The sequence below is a fragment of the Urocampus carinirostris genome, chromosome 1, assembly GCF_059441175.1.
Source record: "Urocampus carinirostris isolate Australia breed hairy pipefish chromosome 1, RoL_Ucar_1.0, whole genome shotgun sequence".
NCBI lineage: Eukaryota > Metazoa > Chordata > Actinopteri > Syngnathiformes > Syngnathidae > Urocampus > Urocampus carinirostris.
Genome location: NC_142349.1, coordinates 54,747,727 through 54,759,929, shown reverse-complemented (window position 1 = coordinate 54,759,929; position 12,203 = coordinate 54,747,727). Strand labels below are relative to the sequence as shown.

Genomic DNA, 12,203 nt, shown 5'->3' with positions numbered 1-12,203 from the left:
TCATGATGTGAAAATATGTCACTCCTAAACAATATACCGTGGCTAAAAATATAGATATCACTCTCTCTTATCAAACCGCATTGTATTTGTTGTACCTATTAGGAGCTATAGCAAATCAAAATATTCTCTTGCAACATCAGGCAAATGTAATATTTGGAAAATTACAACAAAAGAGAATTCTCATAGTGGCGCACTTGAACGATATTTCTGGCAGCTAAGATTTGCTAAAGGAGTACAACACATTAAAATATGTACACTGCACTTTATCTAGATGTCTAGTGGAGAAAAGTAACACTCAGGCTTCTGTCAATCTTAATCAAAAAGTGTAGGACAGTTTTCAATCTTAAATTGCAATTCATGGAAAAAACACACACGGGGCCGGACTGCGACAAAAACAGAAAAAAAACTTTCTTGACAAAACAAAACCCAATGTCCCGGCTTTGGTTCAGAAACCCATCGAATCACAACAGCCTAAGCTATGAGACTGATTACGTCCAAATTTTCCGGTGCCTTACGTACATTATGAAGAGGTAGAGAGGACACACGACCAAGTTCAACTACCACTACTGTATAAAAATCAAATTGTTTTTGAACTAGGAACACAAACGCTTGGGATATTTCTCACAAGTAATGGCGGCTGATTGGTTATTATTGTCGGGACCAGAACGGAGACAGGACCCACTTGCGTTACGTTTCTCTCGGTTTCATTGGAAGAAAGGAAAGGGTAGCACCCACGATCCAGTGATCGCTGGACGCAGAAAGCAGGTCGCTCTGAACGTGGAAGTGGTACTTCTGTGACGAGCGATGGCGGTAACGGAAAAAACGGGTCATTAGCCAGGACAGGAGAGCAGAAAACATGGTCGGAATCGGAAACGAGTCGAAAGCCAGGAGAGGAGAGTAGACGTGGTCAGGATCAAAAAACGGGTCGAAGCCGGGGAACAGACAGGAGCAAAAACAGGTGGGAGTCAGTGTCAAAAAAGCTTGCCTAGAGTACACCGAGGTTCGCAGACAGACTGACAACAGGTGACAGATAGACGTGGGTTAAAATAGTGACAGGGAGCCAATCAGAGTCCGAGGCAGTTGGCACCAAAGGAGCGGGCACAGGTGCATCACATCGGTAATCATGATAATTTTGGCAAGGGACTAATTATAGCAGAACTGATGTTCTGACTGATTTTTGAGGTTTCTCTTCTCCAATACAGATGACTCCAATCACCTTAATGGTAAGAAGCTTGCTAACGAGCTGACAAATTGTATCGCTTGTAGTGGAGCAGACAAAACTCCAAAATCGTGCGACCCTCGAGGACCGGAGTGCCCAGGTCGGAATTTTCAGCTCTTTTTTTTTCTATCGGGCGATAATCATCGTATTTAGCTGTTAAATAACCAATTACCATCAGCCTGATAATTATAGTCCATCCCTAAAATAGACCATTTCAAGATCTGGTATTGACGACTACGTAGTCAGTCACGCCATCATATTGAACTTGTTTTTTTTAGTGACGATGAACATTTTGTAGGCGTTTTTGAAGAAGTGCCTTTGATCACAGCCCCTTTGACCTCCTTCAACAAAACGACTTTTATTGTACTCAAAAGACCGCCTGTGCAACACTGGAGTTTGTTAAACCAGCGAGAATGAGGCATTAAAGACGCGTCATTTCAAATGAACAGACCTCACGGAAGGAATGTCGTTTTACACTAAATAAACGCGCGTTAGTGCTTTTGGCTCCATAGCGTGGCGAGACATCTTTATCTTAAGATTTTATGTGCCGCTGTTGATCTCTGACATTGAATTTGAGACGGGCCTTTTTTGGTTTCCACGGCAGCGGTGTGGGGCCACATGTACCCGGGCGGACCACGACATAGGGAATATGTACGAAACACAAATGTGTGAGACCACATTTGGACGTGTCGGTGATGTTAAACCTTGCACACAAACACGCACACACTAGTCACGCTGTTGCCTCCGCACAGCAACCCGTCAGGGTGGTCCGTGCTGAAAATGTTTATGATCGTTCATGAGCTCATCCAACTGGCTTGTTTTGGTGAATTGAGAATGATTTACAGGAAGCTGGAGCAGAGGAGGAGCCCCGAGGAAAAGCTTAAACCACCATTTCAAGTCATTCTGAGTACAGGCGTGCACACTTGTCTCTGTGCCGCCCCCCACACGCCCCGTTTTTCATTGCAATGTGTTTTTGTATTTGTCTGGTGCTTGGAAAGCAGTCCGAAACGGACAAATTAGCTGCACTCTGACCGCATGCACATTTCCCTTACCGTGGAAAGAGGAAATCTTCATCATGATGTCAATCATGTCGCTTTGCACTTCCAGTAGATGAGTGTTGAAAGCAGAAGATGTAAATTACATTTACCGTATGTTTTATAGCAGACGACGCCAGTTTCCCCAATCCTGGTCCTTGAGGGCTGGATTGCTGGAGGTATTAGGACCAATGTTCCCTCTAATTTTCAACGGGTCTGAGTGTTCACACAAAGTCGGTGGGCAACGCTTGAAACAACAGTGAGCAACCATAATCTCAAGTGTGGCAAGTTACATTTTTCCGAGTTTCCAGCAATGCAAAATTATTTTTCTCTTTTGAATGAATTGACTCATGTACGATTGCAGAGGTTGTACGGCCTACAAACGTCGTTTGTTCTTACAATTCTTCCACAAGATATCCATTTCTTTTTTGTTACCCCTGATATATTTTGTCACATAATATTAACATTTTGGGGGGCTTATTTAGTCGGTTGCAAGATTCCAAACTGTACTTAGTCACATATTTTAGTGGAAGTACAATGTTGGCAACACGATTCTTTTGATACAATTGGAAATTATTTGAATGCATCACAAACTTTTTCTTCTTTTTTTCTACTTTTTTTAAATTCCTTTAAAAAAAAAGTCTCATTGTGTTTATTTTTTCCAAGCTGTTACTTTTTTCTTTTTGTTCTCCATTTACCTTTTTCCTACGTTTCTTTTTTTAATTTTTTTCTGGCTTTTTTTCTAAATTTTTCCTTCTTTTTTCTCTTCCTTTTGTTTCTTTTTTCCCAGCTTTTCACTACTTTTTCATTTTGGTATTTTTTTCTTTTTTGTTCTATTCCCCCCTTCTTTTAAGTCATTTTTTGCATAGTTTTACATAATATTTGGTAATGTTTTGGATTAAAGAAGCAAAAAACAACCTGAAGAGCCGTTTAGGACCCGAAAGAGCCGGTTCCTTTTAGTGAGCCGAGCCGAAGAAGCCGGTTCTCGACAAACTCTACTAACTTTACTTTTCAACTTTGCTCGACATTGACTTCAAAATACCGCATTTAGGACACAATGTCAGGGGAACCCATTTATTTTTACCTTCATGCACTGTAACTTTGACTTAAGTCGCTTCTTAATTAGTAATTTTGAGCCCTCATTTTTGTGTGCTGGCTAGATTTTCTTGTGCGCTGAGAATGTGCGAGCAGTGCGCAATTGCGCAAGTGCGCAGCTTAGAGGGAACACTGATTAGGACTACACCATCTATCCATCCATCTATCCATTATCCACACCGCTTATACTCAGTATAATACTAGAGCCCATCCTAGGTATATTTGGGCAGAGGGGACACCCTGAACCAGTTGCCAAGGCACACAGAGACAGAAGTCACTCGCTCGTTCACATCTAGGGACAATTTGAACCAGCCAATTAACCTGACATGCATGTTTTTAGAATGTGGGAGGAAACCGGAGTGCTGGAGGAAACCCCTGCAAGCACTGTGAGAACATGCAAACTCCGCACAGGAAGGCTAGATTTGAACCTCAGAACTGTGCTGTCTTGCAGGACTACACCAATATAACACAAAAAAATCGATACATAGATTGCAGAAGGTTGTGATGAGGTCACGACTAAAGTGAGGCGAGCCGTTGGAAGATGGCCTTCACTCGTGGGGCGAGATTGTGCTCATTGCGGCTGCTGTCAAAACTTTACTCTGACAAGCTTTTATTAACAAGACATTTTCTAAAAATTTAGTTACCCTTTACATGTCTTTTGTTAGCCACTTTTGTTAGCCACTACCGAGACTTTGGCTGACGTTAAAGTGCTAACACTACAGAGCTAAACAAAAATTGAGCCGTTTTAACTCGTAAAAATATACTTTGTGTGTGACATTCAACTCATTCTTTACGGAGGACAGCTGGCAGAAGACAATGTGGAAGTGGAATTTTATTTGCGATTTTTATTATTTTACTATGGCAAAAACACGAATGTAACTTATTAGTTGCATTAGATTTGATCGCGCTGACAACCTACCATCATCATTGTCATCATTAGATCCCTCTTTCTCAAATTTGCTTGTGACTTTTCACTTTCTTGTCCAATAAAAGCTAAAACGCCCCTGAAAAATGAGCCGAAAGCCATATCATAATTTAATTTGTTAGAATTATAACAGCTCCAATATTCACAATTTTGAAACATCTCCTTTAAAGGCCACTGTAAAATGGAGCCCATCTTAGCTATCTTGAGGCAGTCGGCAGGGAACATCTTGAAATGGTTGCCAGCCAGTCGCAGACAAATATATTATATAAGGTGAAAAAAAAAACATGGTAATTGGTGCTTACAACTACTCAATTGTGACAATAGATTATATTTGAATCTCAGTCTAAACGAGCCAAGGAGTGTCACAATTAATCGAATGATTTTGAATCACGATGCGTTGTGGGAATGTTACTATTAAAACTAGTGTAACTGATACACAACAGTTTTTATTTATTTGTTGTCATTATTTTAATGAATAGTATCAGTAGTTGAGATAAAATTCTCATGACTGCCCTCATAATTTTATTTATGACTTCTGGCCTTGGTGAGAGTCGAGTTTTTATGCGTAGGCCTAACTCATTCCTCCCTTTCGTTCTCTCGGTCAGTCAAGCTCATCTCCTGGCCAGGAAAAAAAAAAGAAAAACACAAACGAAATACACATTCCTCGAGGTCAATTTTCTGCTACGTCTTTTTCAGTTCTGCGAAATGAGAGTTGTTAAACTTAAGTCGAGGAAAAGTTGTTGGGTGGCTACGGGGCAGCCAATCTGTTCCCACTGCCGTGAATAAAAAATGGGGAAAGGATGTAAAAGTAAACATTCCATCAGATTGAAGTAACCAAAGTCATTAAAACGCATACAGAGTAAATAACAACAAACGCTTTATTCGAAATTACTTTATAACATTTCCGTACACACCAGGGGCGTTACGAGGGGGGCAAGTGTGTGTGTGTGTGTGTGTGTGTGTGTGTGTGTGTGTGTGTGTGTGTGTGTGTGTGTGTGCGTAGGGTCACACTCTGCCCACCCAAAGAAAACTGGGTGTAGTGATGGAGCAGTCTGAAAAATGCACACAAAAAAGAAGAAAAAGAAATAACAAAGGAAAAAGGAGGGAAAAAAGAAGATAAAATAATGAAGCAAGAAAAAAGAAGGAAAAAGCTGACTGAAAATAAGAAAAAGCTGAAAAAGCAAGAACATATGAAATGAAATGAAATGATCTGCATTTATATAGCGCTTTTCAAGTCAATGAAGACTTCCCAAAGCACTTTACAATGTGCTTCACATTTACCCATTCACACGCACACCCACACACCGATAGCGGCCGTGCAGCCATGCAAGGCTGCCAACCTGCTTATTGAAGGCATTAGGTGTTCAGTGTCTTACCCAACCTTACTTCGACATGTAAGAAGGAGGAGCTGGGATTCGAACTGCGATCTCTTGATCCCAAGACGAGTGCTCTACCTACTGAGCTACTGCTGCCTCACTTAACATAGAAAAGGTTCTAAAAAAGAAAAAAAAGAAGAAAAAAAAAAGAAAAAAACAGGAAAAAGAGAGCACGAAATATAATAATACAGCAAGAAATAAATAAGTAAAAAGCTAGGAAAAAAAGAAACCAAAGAAACTAAGAAAAAGGTAAAAAATTGAAAAAAAAAACCAAGCAGGAAACATAGAAAAACAAGGAAAAATAAGAAAACGAAGAAAAGACAAGGGAAAAGAAGAATAAAGCTAGGCAAAAAAGAACAAAGGAAGAAAAATACAATACAAAAGTAAAACAAGGAAAAAATAAGAAAGAAAGCAGGGCGATAGAAGTAAAAAAGTTTGGGTCAAAAGAAACAAAAGAATGAAAAGAAAAGAAAAAAAATAATGACAATTTTAGAAAGCAAGAGAAAATATGATTGGGGGTTCCTTTTTTTCAGAATAGTACCAATAATAAATGCAGTACATATTGCTGCTCAAAATAAATGAAGAAGTTTAAAAAAATATATTATTTTATTAAATTACTCAAATTTTGAAACACATCCCTAAACACATTAGAAACATGGCTGTTGAAAACTGTTTTGGGAGTAACACAAACAAACTGGATTCCTTTTTTCGGGTGGGAGTGGAGGAGGAACAAAAAACAACAACTAGTGTACATCTTTAATTGGCGTAGGAAGCATTTTCGAGGTATTGTTTTCCAGTCGGACGAGTTACGGGGCAGTCGACTACAGTCTCTCCGTGGTGATATAATCTGAGGAGATTTAAGGTTTATTGTTGGAAAAGGTTTTTTTTCTTACACACTAAAACTAATTGAGATTTTTTTTTTGTCGTTTAAAAAATATCACTCGAAATTAATTTTAGAGAGGAGAGTTTATTTCTTCTAGGAACTGTTTCATATGGTATGGGTTTCTAGTCGAACGTTTTAAGGCGGAGCTACCCCAACAACATTTTGCATATGTAGTTCATTTCGTCTCATTCTCGTTCGAATGAGCTGATTAAACTCCCTTGCTGGAAGCTTTAATCGGATACATTTTACAGCCGTTTTCAAGAGATTCCTACTTACTAGTTGTCTTTTTTTTAATCAGGAATTTACCGTAGTTTGTAGTATTTACGTGATAACTTTTAGCCGAGTGCTAATGACAGCAGCTAAACAAGTTGTGTATGCCACCGGGTGAGCGCTCAGCCGGAATTCAAAGGTAAAATGTACATTTATTAATTTTCATTTTTTCTCATTCGCCTGTTTATTATTGTTCATGTTTTTTACAATTATTTCAGGGTTTTATTAGTCGTCGTTCTATTCTAGTGTTGATATAAATCAGGTGTCAACAACGCGGTGTCAGCAGGTAACATGTAACCCCCTAAGAACAGCTGACTAGTCCAGTCACATTTATTTGTATAGCCCTTTATCACAACATGTCTCAAAGGACTGCACTGTATTATAATTACACCATACCCTGATCTTAAACTATCATGCGCGCAAGGAAAAGCTCAAAACCTCAGCACAAGGAAAACAAGAAACCTTGAGAAGGGGCCTCACAAGTGGTAATGCCCTTTCCAGGATGACCAGAGTGAAATAGATTTAGCATTGGGTCACAGTACGCAAAACATAGTGAACATCAATAAAAGAAAGCAATCGGTAATATGTTGAAATTTGTCCAGAAAGTGCATGACAGCAACGACGCCTCAAGCCTGTAAACTAGTCCTGAAAGTGCATAACGGCAACAACGCAGCTTCCCATCTCTGCCAGCTGGTCAATGCAGGCGTTGACATGCTTCAGGTCCAGATGCTGGTCTGCTGACTTATCTCAAATCGTCCTACCCCCTCGTATCACCACCAGCCAGGCAGTCGGAAAAAGACAGGAAAAGAAAAGTATGAGTCCGGTATCAATTATAAGCTATTGAATAGAAGTGGGTCTTATGTCTAGATTTAAAAACTTCCACTGAGGTTGCAGATCTTATCTCTGGAGGCAGAGCATTCCACAGCACCGGGGCCTGGATGGAGAACGCTCTCGAGCCTGCAGACTACTTTTTGGCTCTTGGAGTCACAAGTGGACCAGCATTTTCCAAGCGAAGGCTCCGTGCAGGAACATAGGGCAAAAACCAAATCGGAGAGAACATTTATATGTTTGTAAGAGACCCTTAAAGTCACATGTTAAGTGGACTGTGAGCCAGTGCAAGTTACTTAATGTAGAAGTAATTTTGCTCAAATTCTTTTGTCTTAGTCAAAAGTCTCGCTGCCACATTTTGAACCAGCTGTAAACTTTTGATGTTAGATATCGGGAGAACAAAAAGTAATACATTACAGTAATCAAGCCAAGAAGTAATAAATGCAGACTAGTACTGTAAAAATGCTCACCAGTGATGAGTCATTGTGATTTTCGAGGAAACGTGATATTTTTCTATATATAATTATCTAACTATATAACTATATGCTCATTTTAAAAACAAATTAGGAAGAATTAATCATGCATTTTAAAGACTGTTCATATTATTGATTTCTCATGCCAGTTAGAAGGAAAAAAAATCTCACACTGACCCATTTCAGGTGAGCTCTTTTCAGTTTTGGTCTGTGAGCTACTCAGGTGTTCTCAGCAGACTACCTGGTGCCCATGAGCACCAGGTTAAATATTTGTATCCATCATGCATGCTCCACCAATTTCCATACGAGTACTATCAGCTTGTATCCATCTTTCAGTTTGAAGCATTTTTTGCTCTCATCTTCACTTATTCTTTGATGCAGACACTCAAGTAACTCTTTAGTCCTGAGTTGGCAAATGTAGCCTCTGCAATGCACCCATATGTAAAAATGCATCACTAAACATTACACAAGTACAACATTACTGAATGGCACACATGCCTTGACTAAGAAAAATATATCACTCAATCTTTATCAAGTGACATTATCTTTGTTGTACGTTTGGGCAATATAACAAATTGTTATAGGGTTAAAATGTTTTTATTGGTCGATATCAATAATTATTTCAATGATTATCACATCTTTTTTCCTTTCACATTTTAAGTCCAATTTTTGTCCCTGAGTGAAAGTTTACAAAATCCAATACTGCTTTAACTAACCTTTTAATGTAAGAACAAAGACGCATGGTGACAAACTATTCCACAGCATTATCACAAATTTCTTGGACAAGTTAATACTTTCTCCAAGAGGGAACTGGTTGCAGGTAGCAACTTGCTAGCTGTCTCACTCGCAGAAAGTTTTTTTTCTCATGGGGCCCGCTGCTTGTTTAAATTCTGCTAGCACGTGCTTGGGGCTGAATTGTTTTTCCTTTACCATATTCTCGCAGGTGATAGTGTTTTAAATGGTGGAATAGATTTGTCCTGTAGCCCGTTTTGGTTGGCAAAGTGTGCAGTACATATTGCTGCTGTTTTTTTAATTAGATTCTCAGGAGCCAAAACACCCCCAAACAAGTGAAGATGAGAGGCCTCTCCTGTCTATGACTCTTTCAGCATGTTTTGAGTGTGTCTGCTTGGTGTCCTTGTTTACTTTATCTCTCATTTTGAGCGGGTTGTAGTCTTTTTGTTTTCACAGTGTCAACTGCGAAAAGATTTTCTTGTCTTTGTCACCTATTTCCTCTCCTGAATGTTGGCCAGGAACGTTTCCATTGCATTAGCTCCCCCATTTTCTCAGGTGGTATTTACGGTTTAAATTCTTCTTCTTTTATCGAACGTTGATGTTATTTATCGTGGCAAAGATTATGTGACGATAATTGTCGTGACCGTTTTATCGTCTGGACATACTTATTTGTGGACTAAATTGAAATATCTGTTGCAGCTATTCCGAGCAGACATCATGGAGCTGCAGGCGGTCATGATGGCGGCCGGCGGGGGCTCGCGAATGACCGACCTCACCTACAACACCCCGAAAGCCATGCTCCCGGTTGGAAATAGGCCTTTGATATGGTACCCGCTCAACCTGCTGGAAAGGGTCGGCTTTGACGGTGAGAACAATCATATTTCTTGATATTGTAGTATTACTGTTGTTGCTATGATTTTTTTATGGGTATATAAAATGGTTGTTGTTCAACAAAAAGGGTTTAAACAAAAAAATTGAGGCTTTAGACAAAAAATTGAATATATGTTTCAGGTTCCTATAATTCACGGGTCAGCACCCTTTTCGGTGTGGAGTTTCACTTTCAAATTCCCTTGTAAATCAGTGTGCCACACCAAGATTAATGACTCGCACAATAATTTTTTTTATATTCAACAGAGCTGTCATTTTACACCAGTCAAAATATACAACATGGATATATATTTCAATCGTATAACTCATTGTTTTTCAACCCTATTTGTACCAAGGTACACTTTTATTTATAAAGTTCAGAGGCACACCGTCTGTCGAAAAATTTTGAAAATGAAATCATGTCAAATATTTCACTGTATTGTTAAGCGGATAATTAGTATATAAAAAGAAGAAGAATATAATACTAAAAATAAAAAAGAATGATGTTTTTATTTTTTACAGTGCAATCTTAAACCGCTTTGTTAAACAAATTAAGTTATTAAATGTACTGTGCTACCTCAAGAGCAGATAATTAGTATATAAAAAGTATATAAAAATCTACTACCACCAACTGATATGGATGACTATTACAGTTCCTCGTCTGAACATTGCAAAAATACTGAATTATGGCCTGATTTTTTGGAAAGGCAAAATTGGGCAAATTCCAGCGGCACACTGGTATAACTGACCAATTTATCTTCCACTATTCTTGTTCATCAAGCAACTAAAAAATGAATGTGACAATTGGAAAGGCTTGTAGCCATCCATGACTTTTTGCCACAAGTGTTAACCAGAATCAACCATTCTGCATTAACAATGAACTACAATCAAAAAACAAGTGGTATGGACAGCTAGCATACCATTCATCAATGATATTTCCTTGCAGAAAATATCAAAACTTTAAATAACAGCAGCAATGCAGAAAGCGCACACACACACACACACACACACACACACACACACGCACTTCTTTAAATATTCGCCATCAGTAAATGGTTTTCTGTGCTTTGCTATGCAGTGAGCAATGGCGTTTTTAGCAGTGACAAAGGTTTTCAGAGTCTGTGTTTGTTTGCAGTAACTAGACTCAGCGCGATTTAATGTCTCCGCCTTGAATTCATGTTCATGTTTCGTCTCGTAATGACGTTTAACACTTGCTGTGCGAGGTACAACGCTTTAGAGGCATGATGCACAAAACAGCACGGTCATTTTTTGCACAATGCCCCAGTCACCTGTCCACGCTGGCTGGAAAGAACGAGATGTTTTCGCTCGAAGAGCTGTCATGATTCGTTCATTTATCGTGCGCGTGTGTTTCGTTGGCTGGGCGCAGCGCAGACACGCACTCACACACGAAACCGAAAAGGAGGGGCGCTAAACACGGCGTGCAACTGAGAAAAAATTTCAGGTAAATGCGCTTTTAAAAAAAATCATTATTATTTTGCCGTCCGCTCGCGTGCCACTGGTTAACCCCTCGCGTGCCATAGATTGCCGACCCCTGCTATAATTGAAACAAAATGAGTATTTTAGTTAAATCAATGCTTTTTCTAACTGCATAAAGTTGAACATTTTTATTGAAAAAGTAAAATAACGATACGGATGCACTGAATTCTCTCCACTGATTTTTTTTTTTCTGCCAGAAATCCACAAAAGCTCATTTTCGGGATTTTTATGCCATCAGAAAACTATTCTTAATAATTGTGGCAATCTGTGATTGGTTATGACCATATTCCTTCATGTGGATAACTCTGCGTGTGCCTTCTTTGTATATTTGGATATTGCAAACTTGGCTTCTATAATTGTTAATTTTTTGTTCTTGAGACCCTTGGTTATTAAAAAAAAAACTGCATTATTGTCGCGCACTGACCCGCAGTGTCGTCAACAAAGTACAGGAGATTCTGTACTGAGCAAAGAAGAACACTTCTTGCACCTTGTTTTGAAACCATTATCTTTAAAAAAAATGAAGGTCAAAGCCTCAACGATCTTAAATAATTGCGGGAGGGAAACAAGTTTTAAGTGGTATATTTGATATGGGACACAGGCTCTGGCATTACAGACGCTCCCTGACTTAGAGATCGTTCGTAAGTTGAATTTGTTCGTAAGTTGCTTCAGTGCTATAATTTGTTTAAGTTTATATAAGTATGTTTAAGTATCCTGTATTGTTTTTTTCTAAATAATAAACATTTAATAAAATAATATGCTCTAAAAAGATAAAGTGAAGTTTAACTCTTGGACGATGGGCTTCAAGAGTTAGGCTACCTCCTCCCTGTGGTGGAAAGTGCGCGAAAAAAGCGATCCAACCTTTTTCTCATGCGCATTCATATTTCATATTCCACTTTCGTTTCTAAAGAAACACCTCGCCTCTTCTTTAAGCTTTACATCAAGCATATTGAATGGATGCACGAGATATTAAACAATAAAAACGTCATAGTCTTTAGCGCGCTGGA

The 12,203-nt window shown here is 39.0% G+C and overlaps 1 protein-coding gene across 1 annotated transcript in view; it reads left to right on the top strand.

Moving 5' to 3' along the window:
• The first annotated feature begins 6,642 nt into the window (after window positions 1-6,642).
• Window positions 6,643-12,203, top strand: part of eif2b3 (eukaryotic translation initiation factor 2B, subunit 3 gamma) — a 53,129-nt gene continuing 47,568 nt past the window's right edge. The window contains exons 1-2 of the mRNA XM_088356257.1: window positions 6,643-6,941; window positions 9,535-9,700. Of these exons, the coding sequence (XP_088212383.1) occupies window positions 9,553-9,700 (148 nt within the window). The 5' untranslated portion in view covers window positions 6,643-6,941; window positions 9,535-9,552. The remainder of the gene's footprint in view (window positions 6,942-9,534; window positions 9,701-12,203) is intronic.